A 26426-nucleotide genomic window follows, 5' to 3' on the forward strand; every position below is an offset into this window, starting at 1 on the left:
GAATAAATTGTCAAGTTGCTACAGGGAAGAAAATTCATGTAAATCAATTTTTCATTCCCACTCATAGTTCCAATTTAGCAATTTGCACAACAGTCAGCTTTCTGTCTTCTTTCTTATTTCCCCATTAAGGGATCTTATTTCCTTTGAAAAGGAAAATAAAGTTTCCACCATCTCCAATGCCAGAGAGTAGATATCTGAAATGTGACAGAACATTTATTGATTCTGCAAACATTTATTAAGCACTTATTGTATGCCAAGAACTATGCAAGGCATTGGCAATACAAACACAAATGTCCAAAGAGCACCATTCATTGGCATTCCTTATGCTTGGAACAATCCCCCAGTTCACCCACAACTCACCTGCACATGCCTTTTCATCTAAACTTAAACAACACTTTCTCCAGAAAAGCTTCCCCGGAGTCCCCATCTCCAACTGTTTTCCCATAAAATTTTCTTTGACTTTCCAACATTCATTAAACTTGTAATTACTCACTTGCTACCTGCATCCCATTAGACTGTAAGCTTCTAGAGTCAAAATCATATCATTCTATTCACTATCATCTCCTCAGTGCTTAACGGAAGTTCAATGTTTTTATTGAATAGATGAGAGTCCACAGCCCAGCAAATTTGGAAAGAGGAGAGAGGTAAAATAAAGTCTACTCTATTTAGGAATATGTGGGCCACAGAATAGCCAACACAAAGAGGGCTGTGAAAAAGACGGGTCCATTACAGTTAAACCTGAGGCATTTCCACGTGCTGCCCCCTCTGCTGGCACTGGATACTGCTTTTGCAGGTGGAAGTACCAGACTCCTGGACCACTGCCTCTCAAACTTTGAGGTGCACAGTAATCACTTAGGGAATCTTACAATTCAGTCTGTAAGGTGTGGCTTCAATTCTGCATCTCCAACAGGCTTCCAAGCGATGCTGGTGCTGCCTCAGCAGCCAAAAATCACACTTGGAGTAAGAAGGTCCTTAGTGACACCTTTTATCACACGAAAAGATCTGCAGTTGTCAGAACAGTTTCAGATTTTTTTTTAAAGCATCTTCTTTTCACACCAAATCCATCTAGTGACTGACAAAAGAAATAACACTTGTAAGTGTTAAATCTGGGTCTTGCTTCTAGAGACAATCCTGTTATGTACAGTTTAATCACCTCAATAGGACAGAGTAGAATCGAAGCCTCGGAATTTCCTCAGGGAGGGATTCAACCTCTCCCCAGTTTTCTGGAATGACTGCATTAGAGCAGTAGAAAGGTTTCAAAGTCACCTTTAATAAAAGTAACCCCTTAATATCAAACCTAAAATATTTTTAGGATAAAATATTTTATTCACCCTAAAAAATATAAAGTAAATGTGAGATATGAGGAATCATGATAAACCCTCATGTACCTGCTTAAGCAACATATTATTAACACCACTGAAGCCTCATGTGCCCCCTACCAGTGTGTCCCCACAACTTTCCCTTTCCAAAATAACATCTTAAATTCCGTGTATAATTTCCATGTTCTTCTTTATAATCTTAACACACGTGTTATGTATATCCAAATAATATATTGCTTAGCTTTTCATGTTTTTGAACTTCATAAATTTAGAATAAAATTTATTATTCATCTGCCAATCTTTTTTTGTTCAAAATTTTAAGAGGGTCATCTGTCTTGATGGGTGGTCATTCATTTTCACTAATGCAAAAATAACATTTACATACTCCATTCTATTTTATTATTATTTTTTTAATTTTATTTTGAGACAGACTCTTGCTCTGTTGCCTAGGCTGGAGTGCAGTGGCGCAATCTCAGCTTACTGCAACATCTGCCTCCCAGGTTCAAGTGATTCTCTTGCCTCAGCCTCCCAAGTAGCTGGGATTACAGGTGCGCGCCACCAATCCCAGCTAATTTTTGTATTTTTAGTAGAGACGGGGTTTCACTGTGTTGGCCAGGCTCGTCTCGAACTCCTGACCTCAAGTGATCCGCCTGCCTTGGCCTCCCATAGTGCTGGGATTACAGATGTGAGCCAACATGCCCGGCACATAATCCATTCTCTTACTGAAGGGCATTTGGGAGTTTTTACCTTTTTTCATATTCTGATGCTATGAATATTCCTGTCTCCTTTGTACATGTGAAATTTTCCATAGGGTCTTAGATTATGAACAGGGGTGACAGTCAAAATATTTAACAACTGGTAATGCACAGATCTTAGCTGGTTCTCCTTCCCCACAAACACCCTGACACAATTTCTTACATGCAGTTGGTTTATTTTGGGAGATGATTCCAATGAACTGGAGTGGGAGACGGCAAGCGTGAAACACGAAGGAGGAAAAGCCAACCCCATGTGTTATGGGTTACTGATATGTGTTACTGAGATGATCACTGCTGGAGGCTACTGAGGCTTGATCCTGGACGGGACTCTCCAAGAAGTTTTGAAGAGCACACTTCAAAACTGTCCACTTGAAGGACAGAAGAGGGGCATATTTACACACTGGCTCCCATCCTCACTGTGAAAAAGTTGCTCTGTCGGGTGTCAACTCTCTAGTACTTCAAGATTTGGACATGGGTGAAAATAACAGAGCAAGTTCAGACAAGTATTCCAAGCTGAGAGGCAAGGAAATCCTAGTCCAGAACAGGAGATATGGTAAGGCACAATGAGGCAAGGTGTGGTCAGCATACAGCGGGGCAGCTGATTGCTGCAACAAGTGGAATAAAAAGGTAGGCCAAGATGAGAGGAAGTGGAGCAAGAGGTGACCAAAACTGATATAAATAATTGAGTGATAAATTAATGGAGGATAAGAGACAGCTCTTCCATACAGTAGAATTCAATTAATAAATAAAAAGGCATAATGGAAATAGAAAATCACCATTACTAGGCACTCAACACCGGAATGATTATTGCAGGAGAAAACTACCCATGGACACTAAAACTAGTGAGTGAAAAGTGTGATGGCAAACAGGATATTTACATGGTCTCAAAGTATCTTCTCAGAAAATTCTTATTAACTACTAAAGAAAAATAGTAACCTTAGAGTGGAGAAATCTGGAAGACACTATCTTAATCTATCTTAATCAAGTGATCAATGTTAACATCATCGGTAATAAGACACAGGGATATAGCTTCATGATAGGATGCACTGAGAAGTCCACAATATCACTTCTGCAGTATTTTAACAAAAGTGCAAAACCTCAATCTACACACAATAAAAAATCAGGCCAAGCCAAAGTGAGGAACATTCTATAAAATAACTGCCAGTACACTTCAAAAATGTCAAGGCCATGAAAAAAATAGACTGAGGAACTATCTCAGATTGGAGGAGACTAAGGAGACATGAAAATTAAATACAATGTGGGATCCTGGACTGAATTCTGAACGAGAAAAAGGACATCACTCAGAAAACAGGCAAAATTCAAATAAGGTCTGTAGATTAGTTAAGACCACTGTATCAATGTGAATTTCCTGATTTGAGTAATTGTATTATGGTTATACATGATGTTAATTAGGAGAAGCTAATGAAAAGGGAACTGTGTACTATTTTTACAACTTTTCTGTAACTCTAAAATTGTTTCAAAACAAAACGTTAACAATTAAATACCAGGGTATCTTATTAAAATACAGATTCTCATTCAGTAGGTCTGGGATAAGGCCTGAAATTCTGCTTTTCTAAAAAGCACCTAGGTGATGTTGAGACTGCTGGTCCCAATGACATATTTGAGTAGCAAGACTTTGTTTCCCCCAGTTGTACTGAGGTATAACTGACATAGAATAAACTGTACATAAAGTGAACAATGTGATGAGTTTTGATGTATGCATATACCCATGAAACCATTGCCACAATCAAAATAATGAATTTATTATTGGGAGATAATTCTAAATAGGTTTCTCATTTCTGTTTGTGTTACAAGCACAGACACTGACTTTTGTTGTAAGACAGAGATGGTGTCTCCCTCCACAGCAGAGGGCAGTTTTGTCCAACGATCAAACATCGTGATAATAATTTTCCTCTGGGACAAGCATCAGAGAAGTTTACTTCCAATCTGTTACGAAAGACTCAGGTTTCCTGAGCCTGAGGTTCTTCAGCTTTACCACAAACCACTGCATTCACAGGATTAACCTGAAATGCTCCTCAGAGGACTTAGGAGGCAAGGAGAACCAACGTAAATATGAAGATAGATAATTGATGCTTGCTATGCCATGAGTAATAAAGTCTTTAATCTCTGAGGCAGGAGTCTCATATCTTTTGTCATCAGTACAGGTTGAGCACCCCAAATCCAAAACTCTGAAATCCTAAATGCTCTCAAATCTGACATTTTTAATTAAAAAATTTTTATTATGAGAGACAGCATGTTGCTTGCCTAGACTGGAGTGTGGTGACATGATCATATCTTACAGTGAACTCCTGGGTTCAAGTGATCCTCGGGCCTCAGTCTTCCAAGTAGCTGGAACTACAGGCATGACCATAATGCCTGGCTGATTTTCTTATTTATTTATTTTTAGTAACAAGATTTCCCTATGTTGCCCAAGCTGGTGAAATCTGAGGCTTTTTAAGCACTGACATGATGTGTGAAGGAAATGCTCAGATTTGGGTATCAGATTTCAAGTTTTCAGATTTTGGATGCTCAATTGGAAAGTATATATAATAAAAATATTCCAAAATCAAAAAAAAAAATCTTAAACCCGAAATACTTCCGATCCCCAGCATTTCAGGTAAGGGATACTCAACCTGTATCTATAAAACTGTGGGAGGCTAACTTGTTAGCTTCCAAAGTAGAGTAAAATTTCAGACTCTTCTCAGTTCTTGACGGTGTTTGGTGATGAAGATTGGGATGCTAATAGAAATAATGGCTTTCTGGAAGAGAAAAGACAAGGGCTCCCATGGGCTGGGTGAAAGGATATGAGAACTCCCTGGGATCTGGTAGCAAATGTTCTTGCTCAAGTGGTGGGCAAGGGGGAAGGAAAATTTGGCAAATCTAATGTATTTGCCTTATAATCTCCTTTTTTTTTTTTTTTTTTGAGACAGGGTTTCCCTCTCATGCCTCAGGATGGAATGCAATGGTGCGATCTTGGCTCACTGCAACCTCGGCCTCCCAGGTTCAAGCAATTCTCCAGCCTCAGCCTCCCGAGTAGCTGGGATTACAGGCATGCGCCACCACGCCTGAATAATTTTTGTATTTTTAGTAGTAACAGAGTTTCACCATGTTGGCCAGGCTGGTCTTGAACTCCTGACCTCAAGTGATCCTCCCACCCTGGCCTCCCAAAGTGCTAGGATTACAGGCATAAGCCACCACTTCCAGCCTAAGCTCCACCTCTTAATGGGTTCTGTGTCTTTCTAAAGAGCAAAAAATACACAAATACTCAATATCATCATCATTTCTTTTTTTCTACAATTTCTTTTAAATAAAACCCATTCTTCAAAATTATTGCTACAAAATAACCACAGAAACTTCAGCAATGTCAGCTCCACATATCTCCATAATGTCCCCTGTTCCTTGTCCTCAATAGACTGATATTACTTTGAACAGGGAAAAAAAAACAACATATGACAAAACCAGAACCTCTTCCTTTCTTCAGACAACTCAGTGTTCATCATTCTTCTACTATGAATGTTCATACATCTTCTACTATGAAATAGTACCCTAGGCTCATGAGAGACTCCACTATGGTCAAGGAATGGAATCCAGATTATCTGACTGAATCTTCCACCCATATAGATGTCACTAAATATGTGTGTGAACTCAAAGCAAATAACAGAGAAACACAATATAAAAATGGCTTTAATATACCAACGTACAGATTATTCAGTTCCATTGTAATTTCCCAAATAATTTTAGATTATAATTTTCAGAAAGGATTTTTAACATCTGCTAGACTAATTCCATCATATTAGTATATGAAATTATCTTTTCTCCAGTTATTTATAATCTTTCTAAATATTTTAAAATACAGTATATTTTCACAACAAATTTTATTTTCCCCACAACAAAGAATTATCCCACTTCTCTAGTAATTTCCATCATGCAAGAATGTAGAATATAGACTAATAAGCCTAAATAGGATCTAAAAAGGCAAGGTTACCTAAAACCCTTATTGTCTAACCATATTAAGGCCCAAGTTTACCTAGAGTCACAATTGTAGTTAACAAGTGCTATTTCTCTGGTTGTTTTTTGTTGTTGTTGTTGTTTTTGTTTTTGTTTTTTTGAGATGGAGTCTCACTCTGTCACCCAGGCAGGAGTGCAGTGGCGCGATCTCAGCTCACTGCAAGCTCCGCCTCCTGGGTTCATGCCATTCTCCTGCCTCAGCCTCCTGAGTAGCTGGGATTACAGGCACCTGCCACCACGCCTGGCTAATTTTTTGTATTTTTAGTAGAGACAGGGTTTCACCATGTTAGCCAGGATGGTCTCGATCTCCTGACCTCGTGATCCGCCAGCCGTGGCCTCCCAAAGTGCTGGGACTACACGTGTAAGCCACCACGCCCGGCCTTGTTTTTGTTTTTGCAAAGTTTCACCATGTTGCCCAGGATATCCTCAAACTCCTGGGCTCAAGTGATTCTCCAGCCTCAGCCTCCTGAGTAGCTGGGAATAGAAGAGCATGCCACTGTGTCTGGCTTCTCTGTGACTTTCTTAATGTGCAGAAACCAAAACAGGTAATAGTATTTAATAAGAATGTCCTGGTAATTTTTTTTAAATCTAAAAGTAGACAAAAAGGGAAGGGAAAAATTCATATGCAGATGAAAAATATTCTATTACTGTGGATCCTTGATTTTTTGTATAGATCTTAACAATGATTTATGAGGTTCTCAATGACAATTTAATAAAACTGCAAAATTCATTAAGAACATCAGAGAAGGCCAGGCACGGTGGCTCACATCAGAGAAATAAGATTATGAATTTACTGAGGCATACAAATTGGAATCTACATTTACCATCTTGTACAAATAGGAAAGTTTCTAATAACTTATTACAAAATCATTCTGAAACCTTTACACAAATCAGCCTACTTTAAATAAAAAGTTAGAAACATTATGATAACTATGTACAAAGTATATATCTGTATACTCTAACATTCTAAATAAAGGTATCTTTGAAAATTTACTATTATACAGTATTAGTACCATACTCTATAATGAGCAAAGAAAGAATATGAGAACTCTTGGGCTCAGTACAGTGTAAATACGTTCAAAATGCTATACACATTTTGCCTGGAAAGATTTAAAAAATCCCACATAATCACATAAACCACTGGACTGACTTTTAAAAACTTTAAAAAAGATATTTAAAGATATGGCTCATTAAGCAAACATTTAGTGATCATATCTCACTGCAGCCTCGAACTCCTGGGCTCAAGTGATCCTCCTGCCTCAATTGGCAAATGGGCAAAAGATATGAACAGATATTTCACTGAAAAGGATAAACAGAATGGTTGAAATAAGAAATAGTGACAACACCAAATGCTGGCGAGCATGCAGAGAAACTGGATCACTCATACATTCCTGGTGGGAATGTAAGATGGTATAGCCAGTCTGGAAAACAGTTTGGCCGTTTCTTATAAAGATAAGATTCATTTAAATGGGAGTCTCTATATCATTTGTTTCCTAAACATCACGGGTATCTACCTAAACACAGCCATTTTATAACAGATCAAATTTATAGTAAAGTGGGGAAAGACAGTAGAAATAGAATAACAGAGAATTTCAGAAATATCTGATTTTGCAAGCACCTGTTTCTGTCCTTCCCACTCCAAGATCATTCCTGCATTCCTCTAGGAACAAGGGTCCCATGGGAATATGATACAGCCAATGACTTAGGTGCCAATAGATGCTGGTGCCAAAATATTTATGGCTATGAGGCTTCAAAACTTAAAAAAAAAAAAAAAAGATTCCTTTTACTTGGAAAGGGGATTTAAAAAGAAAAAAACACCAACACGATTTTGAATCATCTATTTAACTTTTTTAGATTACCCATTTTGACTGGTTCGAACCAGAAGACCTGGCTTTGGGTTTACAATAAGACGATTCTGGGACCAAGTAGGTTGTAAAGGCCCAAGGTATGTTTGGGGCTTTTTTTCTCTCTCTTTTTTTTTTTTTGAGACAGAGTCTCGCTCTCTCACCCAGGCTGGAATGCAGTGGCCCAATCTCGGCTCACTGCAACCTCCACGTCCCGGGTTCAAGCAATTCTCCTGCCTCAGTCTCCCAAGTCGCTGGGACCACAGGCACATGCCATCAGGACTGGCTAATTTTTGTATTTTTAGTAGAGATGGGGTTTCACCATATTGATCAGGCTGGTCTTGAACTCCTGACATCAGGTGATCCACCCGCCCTGGCCTCCCAAAGTGCTGGGATTACAGGCGTGAGCCACTACACCTGGCCTTTTTCTCTCTTTTTTTAAATTGAGATGGGTGGGGTCTCACTATGTTGCCTAGGCTGGTCTCGAACTCCTGAGCTCAAGCAATCCTCCCGCCTTGGCCTCACAAATTGCTGGGATTACAGGTGTGAGCCACCACGCTTATCCTGGGGCTTTTAATTCTTACTGAAAATCATAGTCTAAATTTCCCAAAGGGATTTAGAATCCTTTGGGGTAGATTCAAGTCTTCTAGGCCATCTCTGGGATGACTCTAGAATAACTTAAAGTCAAAGAACTCCAGGGCATATCTACATCTCTCCTCAAATAATTACAAAATTCTTGCAAGATTCCTGGGCTGGACTGTTTTAAATTAAAGACTGGTCCCTTACAGGAGGGGCTATTTATGAAGTTCCTTCCCTATAGCACCAGAGTGTTTGGCACTCTTAAAATTCAATCTGTTAGTCATATGCAGTCAAATATATAAAACCTGTGAAGAGAAAGGCTTCAATTAAAGCTTAAAAAGTTAATATATCTATGTGTATTTACAGACATGTGTCTCTACACAAATAGTTTTTCAAATATATAAACATATTAAGAATTTTATTTTATTTTATTAAGACAGGGCCTTGCCCTGTTGCCCAGGCTGGAGTGCAGTGGCACAATCATAGCTCATAGCACCCTCGAACTCCTGGGTTCAAGCGATTCTCCTGCTTCAGTTTCCTGAGTAGCTGGGACTACAGGGGCATACCACCACACCTGGCTAATTAAAAAAATTTTTTTTGTAGAGACAAGGTCTCACTTTGCTGCCCAAGCTGTAACTGAACTCCTGGCTTCAAGTGATCCTCTGGCCTCAGCCTCCCAAAGTGCTGGGATTACAGGCATGAGCCACTGTACTTGGCCAAAAATTTTAAATAAACAACATGAGGATTCTAGCTCTCACTACAGAGTAGTTCTTCTTTTGTTTTTGTTTTTGTTTTTGTTTTTTTGAAATGGAGTTTAACTCCTGTTGCCCAGGCTGGAGGGCAATGGCGCGATCTCGGCTCAACCGCAACCTCTGCCTCAGGGGTTCAAGCGGTTCTCCTGCCTCAGCCTCCTGACTAGCTGGGATTACAGGCATGTGCCACAACGCACAGCTAATTTTTTGTAGTTTTAGTAGAGATGGGGTTTCTCCATGTTGGTCAGGCTGGTCTCAAACTACTAACCTCAGGTAATCCGTCCTCCTTGGCCTCCCAAAGTGCTGGGAAGAGTATAGTTCTTCTTAATCCAACAAAAAAGTATTTTACTCACAACAAATATAAATTGTCCCCATCAACAAATGTATATAATATCAAGGATAACATGTGTACAAACAAAGCTGCACTAACAAACAAAGTAAAAATTTATCCCACATACATGAAAGCACAGTGCTAAGTTCTGGGGAAGCAGACAGTTTCTGCTTTCAGGGAGCTTCCAGTCTGGTAGAGATTTACACAGAAGGCAGATTAAAGAGAATGATGATCTCCTTTGTTCAGAGATAAAAAGGAAGCAAAAAAGCAGGTCAAATCAAAGATGATCTGCAGAATACATTAACCCTACACTGAAATCATGGATCTACTCCAGTAATTAAGGCTGCAGAGGTGGGGCTGGGTGGATGAAAACATCAGAAGACAATTACAGCATGAGATATTGATTGATTGATTGACTGATTGATTGATTGAGACAGGGTCTCACTTTGCCACCCAGGCTAGAGTACAGTGACACCAACTTGGCTCACCGCAGCCTCCACCTCCTGGAGCTCAAGTGATCTTCCCACCTCAGCCCCCTAATTAGCTGGGACTATATGTGTGTGTCACCACACCCAGCTAATCTGTGTATTTTTTGTAGAGATAGGGATTCGCCAGGTTGCCCAGGCTGGTCTCAAACTCCTGAGCTGAAGTGATCCGTCTGCCTTGGCCTCCCAAAGTGCTAGGATTACAGATGTGAGCCACTGTGCCCAGCTGAGATTTATTTTTTCTTCATTAATCAGCAAAATAGATACCCTATTTATTTCAAGATACAATTAACTAATTTTTTTGCTAACAACCATTTCCTAAGGTAAAATGAGGCAGAAAGAAAAGGAGTATGACACTATATTCACTGAGTCTTCGATTTTCTTCTAACAGCCTGTATCAGTGGCTCTCAACTGGGGGCAATTTTGCCTCTCAGAATGGCAATGTTTGAAGACATTTTTGGCCATAACAACTAGGGGGATGGTACTTGTAGCTAGAGGGCAGAGGTCAGGGATATTGCTAAACATCCTATAAAGTACAGCATAGCATCCCAAAATGAAGATTTATCCAGTCCAAAATGTCAATGCTGAGATTAGGAAACCATGCCATGGTTGGATAAAAAAGATGAAAAAATCAGTACGTCTATAGTATAAAAGCAATTAGTAGCACTTTAAGATAGATTGAACAGGAACATTCTCTTCCTTTATCAGACAGTTGCAGACCTTCTAAAAATATCTGATAGATCTATAATGGGAAAATAAAACATGCTGAGAAGTAGCACAAATTTTTCTAAACTTCAAATATTAGCATACAAATGAAAAATAAACTTGGAAGACAGAAAGGACAAGCCAGGCACGGTGGCTCACGCCTGTAATCCTAGCACTTTGGGAGGCCGAGGTGGGCGGGTCACAAGGTCAGGAGTTTGAGACCAGCCTGGCCAACATGGTAAAACCCTGTCTCTACTAAAAATACAAAAATCAGCTGGGCGTAGTGACGTGTACCTGTAATCCCAGCTACTTGGGAGGCTGAGGCAGGAGGACTGCTTGAGCCCAGGAGGGGGAGGTTGCAGTGAGCCGAGATCGTGCCACTGCACTCCAGCCTGGGCAACGGAGCATGACAATGTCTCAAAAAAAAAAAAAAAAGAAAGGACAATTTTGTTGCTCAATTGATCTTATCAACTGTTTCTGCAACCACAAAAGCAAATGTGGTCATGTTTCTGATTTTAGTTAAGTCCGAAAATATTTATTAAACTCTTATCACTAAAAATGGCCACAAATATTAAAAATAAAATATTAGTTTTTAGATTCACAGAAGAAAAAAATAGCCACTGACACTTGAGGAGATGCTCAATTCCGATGAGAGACATTCAAAGTTACTTTCCAACATTATCTGAAAAGTATTGATCCTTTTTTTTTTTTTTTTAGACGCAGTGTCGCTCTGTTGCCCAGGCTACAGTGCAGTGGCATGATCTCGGCTCACTGCAACTTCCACCTCCCAGATTCAAGCAATTCTCCTGCCTCAGCCTCCCGAGTAGCTGGGATTACAGGCTTGTGCCACCACGCCCAGCTAATTTTTGTATTTTTAGTGGAGACAGGGTTTCACCGTGTTTGACCAGGTTGGACTCCTGACCTCAAATGATCCGCCCACCTCGGCCTGCCAAAGTGCTGGGATTACAGGCATGAGCCACTGCACACAGCCCAAAGTATTTATCCTTTATTTTGTGGTTATATGTTGGGAAAGAAGAACGTGGAAAAGAAGTGAACTAACAAATTTTCAGGTATTAATATTACAATTCAGTATATTCTGACAAAAAGAATTATTTCCTATGAAATTACACCCATTGGCTGGGTGCAGTGGTTCACGGCTGCAATCCCAGCACTTTGGGAGGCCAAGGTGGGAGGATCACTTGAGGCCAGGAATTAAAGACTACCCTGGGCAACATAGCAAGACCCTGTCTCTACAAAAAAAGAAAAAGAAAAAAAAATTACACCCACTGAGAAACAGAATGTGTAACAGTAAAACAACAGAGCAGCTTCCATGTGATTTTGATAGGAAAGCTTTAATTGGTGACTAAGCTTTGTAAAAAGGATGTAAACAGGGGAAAGAATGAAAAGAATAAGATTTATCTACATATTGAAGTTTGATTTTTACAGTAAATAAAATACTTCTATTTATTAATAACAAAAATATTTCCAAATCTTAATTAGTAGATTTAATGATACTATATATTTGTTACAATGCCTTCATCAGAAAATTTAATAATTAAGAAGATACTTGAAGTTCATTCAAATGGCACTTGCAGAAATGCAACTTAATTTCTAGTTCTATCATATCTGTCTCCAAAATGGACATATATGACAGCAAAAACAAAATTCTCCATAAATCTCTCCATTAGTTACATTACTATGTAACTAAAATAGCTAGTTCTATAATAAAAGGATTTTATGTGCCAAATCCTGACCAAGAGAGAAATAAAGTCATTATTGCTGCAAATCCAAATGGAACCTACCCCAAATGTAGGGAGGGGCAAATAAAGTGAAAACATGTTGGAAGGTGGGGTCAACTGCCTTAGGACAATTCTACATCCAGCTTGACACTACGCACAACTTACTCCTCCTCACAGTTTCTTGCAAGAAAGTCTGAGCATGTGAAACTGTCCTTGCTGCTCCCTGTGGATCTCTGGCTGAGTGGCTGAAGGGCAATCCTGAGCACAGACACACTCTCCTCCCTTCTATCAGCTATCCCCCGCACATACTCAGAGGGATGAGTAGACTGAACAAACATCAAAAAGACGCAGGAACAAATAAAATACCCCAATAAAGGCAATTCTTAAGTGGTCAATAAATTAGGGCACTTCTTCAAATTAAGCTCTGTCAATTAGGCACTTAATAAAAACAAAAGACATTTATACAAGCATCTAAACAACGAAGAAAGATAAAGAACAAGAGAAAGACACGATTTATGTTAACTACCAGCATGTTATACTTCAGCCAGAAGTTTTTGAAAGAAACGTTATTTGAGAAGGAAAATAAGTAGTATTTTTCTGTTTCTTAAAAATCAATATTCTTTCTAGTTCATTAACTAAAATTAGTTTTTCAGTGTTTTCAACATAGAATGCTCAGATTTTGGTTGAACAAGGAAAAATTAAGGCAGTGTCTTTAAGACCAGTAAAGGAAAGCATTAACTAACTCATAAGCTTATCTGAGAGGGACATATTAAGCTCATATTTGGATATAGTATTAGGAAATTATGGCTTTAAACATAAAATATTAATGTTTCAAAATTCCACATTTTCTCAGTTATTCTTTCTTTTTAGCTATATGTACTTCAAATAGCCCACTTAAAGAATTAAAGAAATACGTTTCACATAATTTTGGAACAATATGTGCATGGTACTTGACCCAGAACTATTAGCTTGGATGGTAAATCATTATGTTCCTATGTACCACTGACCCAGTATAAAAAGGAAGAGGACCCATAACTGTCAAAATATGGTTGGAAATGACTAACGTCCTTTGGAATTTGCTACAAAATAGAAGATATAAAGTTTTGAGGTATTGCTGCCTTACCATGGTTTAGGGGAAAAAAATAAGAGTTTTTTGTTCCGTTTTGTTTTTTTAAAAGCAATGCTTCTTAAGTTATGAAGCTTATTTAAAATTTTCTCCTCTTAGTCATTGTCATATTGGTTATCCCTGAGCTTCATCTCATCTGCACGTCACATAAACCAGCTACCTATGGTTTTGATCATTTCATTTAGTGTTATGTCTTGTTATACCAATTCATGGAGCGTTTCACTGCTTTGGCCCAGTTTTCCAGACTCATTTCATATTCTTGACATTTCTTCTGTGGCTTGAAAACCACTTCACTTTGTCTCAGTTTCTTTAGTTCCTCCTTGTCAGTCCAAAACCCTATAGATAAAAAAATTATCCTCAAATTTTAAAGCAAATCATGAGTCCAATAAAGTTTATCCAAAAACCTATGCGAGTTGCTGGTAGAAAGGTAAACAAAAACTATTTTTAAAACAATCCAAAATACTTTGTTACTTTTGAATTTTGTTAGATCGATCATTCCTGAAAATAATTATACCAGTATTTTCGAGTCTTTTGGTTTCTAACTTTCAGCTCAGTTTCTGTGTGGTGGGACACCACATCACTTCTAAAGCAGCTACCCTATGCCATCATTTAATTTCATAACTTGCTATTATTAAAACAATCCCAAGTGAAAAACAGTATATTTTCTGGCCAGGCACAGTGGTTCATGCCTGCAATCCCAGTGCTTTGGGAGACTGAGGAGGGAAGACCACTTGCTTAGGAATTCAAGGCTGCAGTGAGCTATGATTATATCACTGCACTCCAGCCTGAGTAACAGAGAAAGACCCTGTCTCTAAAAATAGAAAAACAGAAGAAAAAAAAAGAGAAAGAAATAGGATATTTTCTTTTTTATGCAATTACAATAAATGAAGACAAATTAAGACTTTTGTCTTACAGCTTAAGGTAAATGTCAACTTTCTGGAATATGCATAAAATTCAAAGTTGGAGATTAATGTAATAGTTTCTCTTTCAAACTATAGCCTTTTATATAATTTATTTAAATTCCAGTTTAAGATAATTTTGTAGTTCTAGCATAGACTGCTCTTTGAAGGAAGGATCATATGATATATAATAAAAAGCAAGAGAACTTTTTTTTTTTTTGAGACAGAGTCTCGTTCTGTCACCCAGGCTGGAGTAGAGTGGTGCGATCTCAGCTCACTGCAACCTCCACCTCCCGGGTTCAAGCAATTATCCTGCCTGGGCCTCTCGAGTAGCTCGGACCATATGCACGTGCCACCACGCCCGGCTAATTTTTTGTACTTTTAGTAGAGACGTGGTTTCGCCATGTTGGCCAGGCTGGTCTCAAACTCCTGGCCTCAAATGATCCGCCCTCCTCGGCCCCCCAAAGTGTTGGGATTACAGGTGTGAGCCACAGCACCAGGTGAGAACATTTATAACTAAGATCATAAGTAGTCTGAAATGATACAGGTATCTTATTAGTAAGCTTGGCACCTTTCACCTACTGAGAGGTCTATCACACCTCTTTTGAAGTACTAAAAGTCTACAAATCTTCATGAAGTACATTTTTTCTTACCAATAAAACTGACACATTAAATTCTCCTTTCTAAAATTTTGTCAGGTCATATTCTTTTTATTTACAGTCAACATTTTAGACCATCTATGTTTAAAGGTATTAATGTAGGCCAGGTGCGGTGGCTCATGCCTGTAATCCCAGCACTTTGGGAAGCTGAGGCGGGCAGACCATCTGAGATCAGGAGTTTGAGATCACCTTGGGCAATATGGTGAAACCCTGTCTCTACTAAAATATAAAAAATTAGCTGGGCGTGGTGGCACGCGCCTATAGTCTCAGCTACTTAGGAGGCTGAGGCACGAGAATCACTTGAGCCCAGGAGGCGGAGGTTGCAATGACCCGAGATCGCACCACTGCACTCCAGCTTGGGCTACAGGGTGAGACTCCATCTCAAAAAAAAAAAAATTAAAATTAAAAATAAATAAAGGTATTAATGTAGACAAGTTTTTAAAAGAAAAACATAGTTTTCATCAGTATACTATAGTTAGATAAATCTAGTCAGGAAAATAAATGTGTTTCTTAAAATCCTCATTTCCAGAATTTATCGTTTACATTTTAAGACATATATATTTTAAGACATTTTATTAAGTATGTATAGAGCAAATCCAATTTCTGGGTAAATTTATAAAATACAGAGGATATACATAGTCTCACATTTCTGAGACAGAAGCAAATATCTGAAATTAAATATAATGATGTAGATAAAACTCAAGTCACTGTGTTATGTATAAAAATAACCTGCATGTGGGGCTGGGTGCAGAGGCTCATGCCTGTGATCCCAGCACTTTGGGATGCCAAAGCGAGTGGATCACCTGAGGTCAGGAGTTTGACACTAGCCTGGCCAACATGGCAAAACCCCATCTCTACTAAAAATACAAAAATTAGCTGGGCATGGTGGCGGGTGCCTGCAATCCCAGCTACTTGGGAGGCTGAGGCAGGTGAATCGCTTGAACCTGGGAGGAGGAGGTTTCAGTGAGCTGAGATTGCGCCATTGCACTACAGCCTGGGCAAGAGAGGGAGACTCCATCTCAAACAAAACAAAACAAAACAAAACAGAACAAAAACCCTGCATGTGTTTGTTACTTAAAGCATTTTAAATGTTCAAGAGAATCTGACTTATTTAGTCTTATAAGGTGAAAAGTATAGAAGAATTTGATTAACATAAGTATAAAAATGCTTATGAGAACTTGATATACTATAATTATAGCTTAATTTATTCAATTTGTTTGTTGTTTAAGTATTTGTGATTTACCTTGTTACAGTTCTAAGTTTGCTCAATCAGGCACGTGAAAGTAATAAGAGGAAAATCAAACATACTAAATTTATAGGAGTTGGAATATGAAGGAGTTCAAATTTGCAAATGGGATTAAGGGAAAGTTTATTTTCTTCAACTTCAATCAAACGTTAATCAATGAACAAATGAAAGTAACTTTCAATTTTATTCAAAATTACCAGATTTTTAGTAGAATCAAGTTTAAGCCGAATTTACCAAGATTTTAGGCTTTTTGTAACTTTAATGTACTATTAGCCTAAAACTTTTAAATGTAAAATATCTTATTTTGTACCAAGCATCCCCCAGAAAGAAACACATTAAAATACTCTGAGTATCCTAAGGCATCATCCTGCTTTCTAGGGGGCCCTTTAAATTGACATGCCTACTTCCATTCTTATTCCTCCTCACTGATCTTTTCACTAATTGTCAAAGCAATCTGTTCAAATGCAGATCTTTCTATGGTCCCCACCCCACTGACCCCGGTTAAAATTCTTTAGTGGCTCTCCAGTGCCTTCAGGATCAGGTCCGAACTCCTCTTTATGAGGAGTCACCACAACTACACCTCTATGTACCTCTCCCACTCCCTTCCTGCTCTCACCATCATTGATGAATGCCTTTGCACAAGTTGCAATAGGGATATTGAGCCAACCATCTCTTACCCTCTCCTCACCTGACTCTCTGCTAGCCCCTTCAAAATTGAACCATATGTGATCTCCTCTGGGAAGCCTAGACCACTTGCTTATTAACACTGTCACTGTTCACTGGCTTTATCAAACAAACTTAATAATCACTTGACTTACCTGTCTCCTCCCACCAGGAATCAGAGACTATGGCTTTTAATCCCTTTATTGCCAGCAGTGATTGTCATGTAGCAGGTGCTCCACAAATGTTGTTCAATAAATAAAAGAATGGAGTGGTTTCTAATGCCATAGGCAAACCTACTGACAAAGTTTCCTCCTTGACCAAACTCCACTCAGGCTCCTCCAAGCTCTTTTCCAACTAGGCCTCAAGGCCTCAACTTTTGGACTTCCATGGTCATCTCTGCATTATCTAATTTGAGCAAGAATACTGCTAAATTAGTGTAGCCCATCCTCAATTTCTGATCAACCTCGATATCTCATCCTCCAGCATCCTCCAGATGATATTTGATCACCCTGGCCTGCCTTCCTGAGAATGTTATTAGGTTGGTTAGCAAGAATTTCCCCTTACCTCAATGTTTCCTCTTAGTAGTTTTCCATCCACTGACTCTCACTCTGCTCTTTGGCTATAATTTCTCACTTTTCCTTATTGTATTCAAAGTTGAGCCTAAATTCTCTCTCCCACCATAAGATCCCACTGAAGTAGTCCCTATACCTATCTTGATAGTCCTCCAGAATAAAGCCCACCTTACTATTTTTTTTTTTTGAGACAGAGTCTTGCTCTGTCACCCAGGATGGAATGCAGTGGCACCATCTCGGCTCACTGCAACCTCTGCCTTCCCAGGTTCAAGCAATTCTCCTGTCTCAGCCTCCCAGGTAGTTGGCATTACAGGCATGTGCCACCATGCCCAGCTAATTTTTGAACTTTTAGTCCAGACAGGGTTTTGCCATGTTAGCCAAGCTGGTCTTGAACTCTTGACCTCAGGTGATCCACCCGCTTCAGCCTCCCAAAGTGCTGGGATTACAGGCGTGAGCCACTGCACCTGGCTCACCTTATTGTTCTTTAATAAGTGTCACTGAATAATTTTTTTCTTTAACACTATCTATCCAGAAAGTTTACCCAGAGACTCTCTGTTGCTAGAGACTGACGCAGCTGAGAATTAACTGTACTTGTCTCATACTTCTGACTGAAGGAGTGAGGTGAGGATAGAAGAGGTGCAACCAGACTCACCAACAGAGGACGTCACAGGATATTTTGTGAGTAATATGCATATGTGTATGGAGTTTAATGGACACCAAGGCTTTCCAGACTCTCTAGAATTTTGTAATTTGAGAGGAGAAATGCTGTCTGTAAGGAAGAGTTTGCAAGAAAACTCTCATTCTTATAAATTTCACACATACCAACAGCAAGGCCAGCTAGAGAAGCTGCACCCAGGCATGACATGTCAATGTCGGCAGGTCTGTCTATATTCTCATTAATCAGGTCTGAAGTCATCTGCATGACAAAACCATTCTTACAAACTCCTCCATCTGCCCTGTGGGGAGCAAAATATGTAAGATGAATTACTACAACAAAAGTATCATTCTTTTTCAGTGGGCCACATTTTTTTCCTGAAATCCTTGATTTTATTTTATAAATTTAACTTTTTAATTCTAAAATTAAATCACTTAGCATTAACCTAATGACAGAGAACCTTACTGGGTAATCTTTAAACATTTTCCTTATTTCTGCCACCAATTTTCTCACCTGCCCTTGTTTGTCTTAGGACTAGTTCAAAACAAGCCAGGTATAATAAACTAAGGCAACATAAAAATTCACTTAGATATTACAGAAAAGAAAGTCAAGAAGTTTGATGCTTACATGCCCAAAGGATAGCTATACACCCAAAAAAGAGATTTTAAAAATTGATATACTACACATATGGGTGCCAAGATGCACCCAAATTTGATATTGTATTATATTCTCCATAAATCCACAATTAGCTCTCCTTTCCTGTCTGAATTCCTATGACCAAGAATTTTGTTGTAGCTGGGAGCGTTGGCTCACGCCTGTAATCCCAGCACTGTGGGAGGCTGAAGAGGGCGGATCACCTGAGGTCAGGAGTTCGATACCAGCCTGGCCAACATGGGGAAACCCCATCATTACTAAAAATACAAAAAAATTAGCTGGGCGTGGTGGTGCATGTCTGTAGTCACAACTACTCGGGATGGTGAGGCATGAGAATCACTTGAACCCGGGCAGTAGAGGTTGCAGTGAGCCGAGATCATGCCACTGCACTCCAGCCTGAGTGACACAGCAAGACTCTGTCTCGATAAAAATACAAATTAAAAAAAAAATAATTTTGTTGTGAAGGAGCTAAGCAGAAATTATTTTTGAAATCCTCAATAATCATAAAGATGAATTATTCAGGATCTCAAAAAGAAATGAGTGGTAGCTCATAGCAGCTACCACTTACTTCTAATTTCTAATTAAGTCTATTAGAAATAAACTTTACATACCGGATTTTTCTTACAGGAATATGAATCTCTTTCTTCATCATCTCATATAACTGTTTGTTTCTAGTTAAAAAACAAGATAACTATTTATAAGAAATTCATATCATAATAATTCACTACTTTATTCTGATCTTGAAAAATACAAACTCTAGTTTTATTTATTTGATATTTATAAAATGTACAAAACAAAATATTAAAGAAATAAATTGTGCTAAATGGAAACTGTATAACAGATACTCAAATAAGCAAGAAGCGCAGGTCCTTGTGTTTTTTTTGCCTTCATGTAAGAAGGCATAATTTATATTTTACAACTAAATTTTATCCATTACCATTCTACAAAGAAAAATTTAAAACAAGCATCTATTTAATAGATAGCTATTAAGATGACAAACCATAAGTAAAATCTAATAGAATTCATCAAATATAAAAACAATTACTTTGTAATCACAGAAAATTTTATTTTAAATGTTACAAACATCCCATATTCATGACAGCATCAGTCTTAATTTTAATAATTAACACCTGTCTCATAACAAAAAGATTACAGGGAAATATACATGAAGAATAATTCTGATGACTCAATTTTGGGGTACAACAGAAGCATTATTACTTGGAACTATCTTTCATGAATAAGGATACTAAACCTTTGAAAATCCAAATTTTGAATCTTGCATGCTTAAGAAATTGAATTTTTTAAAAAAATCCTTCAATTTTCAGATATCAAGTCTGAGTGGTGTTGGTACATTAAATATAAGAAAAAATAAGAAAGATACCAAGGAAATTAGCAAGAAGAACATATTACATAATATATAGTATCAAATAAGCCAAAAATACAAAGAACTTAATTAAAATTAAGAAATTTTCCATTTAGTAGCAAATTAATGAAAGACATGGCAATATTCTATGGGGAAGGGGAAGTTTAGGGCAGGTTTTCATACCTGAAAGCTATTGACTCCAATATTGCTCGTACAAGATGGTATTTACTGGTGGAAGGCTTCAAACCCATAAAAGAGGCACATGCCCAGGGGTCATTTAATGGAGCCTACAGTAAGAGATAACAAGAATATATTATTATTATTCTAAATTACATCTACGGACTTGAGGAAATACTATACAACAAAAACATAGCCACGTTAGAAGAAAATAATGCTATGGTTAAATCATTTTAAAATAAAAGATTATGGTAAATATTGGGATAACTTTTTAACAGCATTTAAGCGATATTGAGTCATAGTTACTGTACTTAGCTTCTGTTTGCATTTATGTCAGAAAGAGGAACTGAAGCATATAGTAACAAATTATTAAATGCTTAGCTTTATAAATGTGGAAAATGAAGAGCAATCACAGAAATCCCCCTTCTCCAGCTATAAAGTTTTTACACTAAAATTGTTTAATACGTAGAATAGCTTTCTACTTTTTACTATGTAGAATAGCTTTCTACAAAAATGTACTTTTTAGTGTCATAACTTAAATCAAATATGTTGTCAGACATTAAAACTATACTCTGGCCAGGTGCAGTGGCTCACACCTGTAATCCTAGCACTCTGGGAGGCCAAGGAGGGAGGATTGCTTCAGCCCAGGAATTCAACACTATCCTGGGCAACAAAGCAAGATACCACCTTTACAAAAAACTTTAAATATTAGCTGGGTGTGATACACACCTGTAGTTACAGCTACTTGGGAGGTTGAGGTGGAAGGATAACTTGTGCCCAGGGGTTTGAGGCTGCAATGAGCCGTGATCGCGTTACTGCACTCCAGCCTAGGTGACAGAGTGAGACAGGGTCTAAAAAAAAAAAAAAAGCACCACTACACTCTTCTCTCTTAGCTTAATAGCCTTACTGCCTAATATCAGAAATAATCCAGCCTAACATGTTCTCAAAAGAGCCAAAATGTTGAGCTGGAAGTATGTATTAATCAGATGAGGTTTCTATTCATCTTTGTATCTCCAGAAATGTAAGGCAATTCTGGGACACAAAGATGAAAAACAGGCCAGGCAGGGTGGCTCACACCTGTAATCCTAGCACTTTGGGAGGCCGACAAAGGTGGATCACTTGAGTCAGGAGTTCGAAACCAGCCTGGCCAACATGGTGAAACCCCGTCTCTACTAAAAATACAAAAAATTAGCCAGACATGGTGGCGGGCGCCTGTAGTCCCAGCTGCTCGGGAGGCTGAGGCAGGAGAATGGCGTGAACCGGGGAGGCAGAGCTTGCAGTGAGCGGAGATGGTGCCACTGCACTCTAGCCTGGGCAACAGAGCAAGACTCCGTCTCAAAACAAAAACAAAAACAAAAACAAAAACAAAAAACATGAAAAACAAAGATCCCTGCTAGAGCTTGCAGTCTCACAAGGAAACAGACGAGAGTCTCACAAGAGCGCCAACACACCAAAATGGTCATTTCAAGGACATCCAGCGCTGTCAGGAAATTATGATCCTCAGAAAAAGCACCTTCTAGCTTCAGGGTTTTGACACATCATCCCTTTACCTGAAACACCTTCTACCACCCTTTCTCCTAATTAACTCTTACTCCCTTCCAAATCTTGGTTTGGCTTCCTCAGGGAAAACTCTGGACCCCAGAGACTAGATGAGGTCTCTGTTTTTATGGAACCCTGTAACTTCCCATCATACCATGCACCACAGTTTATAATCACATATTCTGCTTGATGGTTTGTTGAAACCCCACCTTCCTCAATACACTATAAGTACCACAGGGTGGAACCTTGTCCGATGTACTCCCAGTATGTCTCTTGTGCCTAGCACTATATCTGGCTCCCCATGGGAGAACAATACACATTTGGTGAATAAATGAACAAACAATATTTTTCTTAATGACTTAAGAAATTCTATATTACATCTTATCTTTGCTATAGCTATGATTTCCCTCCTACTGAGATTTTATTTTAATTTTTCAAATCTATTAACACCTTCTGGTGATTTTAATTAGTAAAAACGTATATAGTAAATCTGGTTTATATCAGATGGTATAGTATCATAAAACTAAGATTAGTCAGATTTGGCCAGTTCAATTAGTCCCTAGCAATATGCTATGTTTTTTTCCTGCATAAATATGACTTCTTCCAGGATATCACAGAAAATACTGCTTTAACTGGCCTGAAATCTGTTTGGTGCCCTGGGCAAAACTAGTAGTCTCCTGCCCCAGAACACAGACTGCACCATTCAGACATCCTAGTCACTCCCAAAACTAGAGATGGCAATCACAGGACTTGCTGGCTTCATCCCCTTCTAAGGAAACTGCTTGAATCCACAGGCCCTGTTAACTAAAACTGCCATGTTTCATGCTCTAGTCCTAATGCCATCACCACAACTGCAGAGGGTGAGTACAGCTGACTCAGTGTCTGACTGAAACGCAAAAGGACAAGGTGGTCCAATCAGATTCTCTGCCCTGAAAACCAAAACCAGGAAACCCGAAGAAAAAGACCTCATCAATGGGGGAACTGAAGCTAAAAGGATGCATAAGGTAGAGGAAGGTTGTATGTGATATTTCTAAGTTGTGAAGAAGCAAAAAGTGTAAGAAAAATGATGACAATTAAGCAGAAGCTATGGAGGAAGAAAGGACACAGAGCAAAGCTGGTAATGAAAAGAGAAAAGCAGAACAGAGAGAAGCAGGAACCCAAAGACACTAAGAACTGCTGTCAGTTGCTGACTGCTTTCCAATACCAGTCCTCAAGAGTATGTGGACAAACAGCTTCTCTGTCTATCCTATTACTGCCATCATCACAGTAACTCTAACGTCCAGGTAAATGACCACTGATTCTTGCCTCTAATACCTATTTCAGTATCCCACTCCCCAAACCACGAGCCCTGCTAGAGGAAAGCCATAATGGTTGCACTAACTGATGCCACCCCCAGTGTATGGCTCCCACCCTTTCTGCCATTCCCTGAAGTGGCTGTCCTAGACTTTCCCATTTTCCTCAAAGCTCACCCAGTACCCCTTTCTCAGTAGATTCCTTTGAGAAAATGAGACTATTAGGGGCCTTCAACATCCAGATCCCAATTATCTAAAGCTGTAAAAATATTCTAAAACTAAAGGCAGTTTCACAGATACATAAACCTTCCTTCCTTTCATGCCCCATCCCTCATTTTCTCTAGTTGTTCACATAGGCAGATTATAGGTGATCTTCCCTCCTATTTTCCAAACAGTTTAGTATTAACACATTATTGCTGTTTGGTTTAACTTTGAATTTCCAGTTAAAGTTTCATTTTACACAGGGAAATACATGACCTACGGTCAACCTACCACCTCTCCCAACTGCCCTCTACTGCCAGTATATGGGCAGGTTGCAATCATGGCAGGACAGGGACATTTTGCTATCAAGAGGAAATTAAAAATCAAACCTGAGATAGTTTTGTCTAAATCTTTTGGGTTTAAAACTTAAAAAAATATACTTTATATTATTATTATTATATAATATATAATTATTATATTATATTACAGGTATGTGAGGTGATAGAGAAGTCAAAGACAGACTTGCTAAGACAAGGTGACTACTAAGTCCTGTAGCACATTTTTCAGAGAGAAGAAAAGAACCAGTAGTTGCCTAACCAAACCTTACCTTGCTGAGGACAATTATTCATCTAACCTTTTTCCTGAAATCTCAATTAGATAAAAAATTTTCACTTTCTGGACTATGATAGGTGCTATTTAGAGGTTCCCTCACATCATCCTGAAGAGGATGCAATGGAATCAATTCACAAGCTCTCGGTCCTTTAGGATGAAGTACACAAAATAAAAATATTACAGGTATTGAAATAATGCTCATTTTAAAATCTAGTTTTGGAAGTATGATATTTTTAAAGAGTTAAAACACCCTGACCTAATTTTTTTTTCTACCAGCTTCTATATTATAAACCCAAACTCAAATTTTGGACTTTTGTAACTAATTGCCTGAATATGAGATAAGCAAGAAGAAAGAGAAAGTTGTATTTTTTGAAAGGAAAAAATATTTGGAGGAGGATTAGAAATAGTATGAGCTTTCCCAAAAAAAAGTTTAGTAAACTTTAACTGAAGTATATGATAGACAGATATATAACTTTCATAATAATATACTTGAAAAGTTGTTTTAAAAGTATTTATAATAATATTCTAAAATTAAAGGTAGTATCAGAGATCTTTCAATTAAATACAAAGTTAAATGTTACAAAATCAAGACTTCTCCTAGGTTCATTTTTTGATTAAGCAAAGTAATCAATACTCCACCACAACAATTAATGAAAGGAGATTTTGATTTTTTTTTTTTTTTTTTTTTTGAGACGGACTTTTGCTCTGTCACCCAGGCTGGAGTGCAGTGGCGTGATCTCGGCTCACTGCAACCTCCACCTCCCAGGTTCAAGCAATTCTCCTGCTTCAGCCTCCTGAGTAGCTTGGACTACAGGCACGTGCCACCATGCATGGCTAATTTTTTGCATTTTTAGTAGAGATGGGGTTTCACCTTGTTAGCCAAGATGGTCTCGATCTCCTGACCTTGTGATCCACCCGCCTCGGCCTCCCAAAGTGCTGGGATTATAGGCGTGAGCCACCGCGCCCAGCCAAGATTTTGATTTTTAAAAAAAGTTTAAAACTTGCAAATGTATAAGTGCAAAATATACACATACATATACATGTGTGTGCATATGTGTGTGATGTATGTACCTTGACATTATTTATCTTAATTCTCAATGGCTTATTTCCTCTAAGTAAAGAATGCAAATTTACTGATACATTCCCCCCACTGTGAAATGGCTATTTTTGGTCATGATAAAGTAATGCTAAGTCTTATGTAAAAGTTCTATGATAAACCTGCCAACTCTTAGGTTCCACACAGTTCTAAGCAGAAGTCAGCTGAATTCTACCAGCACAAGCCAAGCCAGCAGGGCCACATTCAGGATGCTCTGCTTCCTCATGGAATTCATGCTTGGTCAGAGCATAACTTCTCAGCCCTAAAATCTACCTTTCATCTTAGTTCTGTTCAGTGCTCAAATTTTAAGGTAACAGAGTGGTAGATATATAAGTTTGGATGTGGCAGGAGGAGAAAAATATTTGTGATTGCCATTAACGTTAAAAAATACATACCTGTAATCCACTAAAAGATGGAACAAAACAAACTCCTTCAGAATCCTCCAAACTTTTGGCCATTTTTTCAGTCTCAGCAGCATCTGTGAAAAGGTCTGCAAAAACAAACAAACAACAAAAAACCCTAAAACAAAATGAAGAGGTTAGAGAGGCAGAAACAGAATTATGTTACATGATAGTATTTACCTGCATCAACATTTATTATGAATATAATGTAAAAGATTGCTCACTTAAAAGGGTCAGCACAAAGACCATTCTGTTCTGGTACTATCTGAATTCTCACACTGCATAGGTTTCCAGGCCCATAGAAGGGAGACAGGAGGTAGAAGGCCCTCTTAGATAGGCTCTGTATGCAGCAGGCCTTACGTTTTTTTTCTTTCTTTTTTTTTTTTTTGAGACGGAGTTTCACTCCTGTTGCCCAGGCTGGAGTGCAGTGGCGCAATCTCGGCTCACCGCAACCTCCACCTCCCAGGTTCAAACGATTCTCCTGCCTCAGCCTCCCAAGTAGCTAGGATTACAAGCATGTGCCACCACGCCCGGCTAATTTTGTATTTTTAGTAGAGATGGGGTTTCTCCATGTTGGTCAGGCTGGTCTTGAACTCCTGACCTCAGGTGATTCGCCCGCCTCGGCCTCCCAAAGTGCTGGGAATACAGGTGTGAGCCGCCACACCCGGCTGCTTTTTCCTTTAAAGATATTTGGGCTGTTTAAAAAATCAATTCTATGTAGGATTTTTGGCATTAAAAAATTATTCTCTGAAAG

General features: G+C 38.5%; 1 protein-coding gene across 5 annotated transcripts in view; it reads right to left on the bottom strand.

The window, feature by feature from the left end:
* Positions 1-212: 212 nt before the first annotated feature.
* The window catches only part of GK5 (glycerol kinase 5), a 73320-nt gene continuing 47106 nt past the window's right edge, over positions 213-26426 (bottom strand). For 2 of the 5 annotated variants that reach the window (XM_003826521.4, XM_055110576.2), the window contains exons 12-16: positions 25667-25761; positions 20538-20641; positions 19603-19662; positions 18505-18638; positions 5741-13979 (exon numbers count right to left, since the gene is read on the bottom strand). In XM_003826521.4, coding sequence (XP_003826569.1) covers positions 13831-13979; positions 18505-18638; positions 19603-19662; positions 20538-20641; positions 25667-25761 — 542 coding nt within the window. In that variant the 3' untranslated portion in view covers positions 5741-13830. Of the gene's footprint in view, positions 1073-5740; positions 13980-18504; positions 18639-19602; positions 19663-20537; positions 20642-25666; positions 25762-26426 lie in introns of those variants that run through there. The other 3 variants (XM_055110574.2, XM_055110573.2, XM_055110575.2) reach the window with 3 other exon arrangements.

The sequence above is a fragment of the Pan paniscus genome, chromosome 2 (genome assembly GCF_029289425.2).
Source record: "Pan paniscus chromosome 2, NHGRI_mPanPan1-v2.0_pri, whole genome shotgun sequence".
In the NCBI taxonomy this organism is placed as follows: domain Eukaryota; kingdom Metazoa; phylum Chordata; class Mammalia; order Primates; family Hominidae; genus Pan; species Pan paniscus.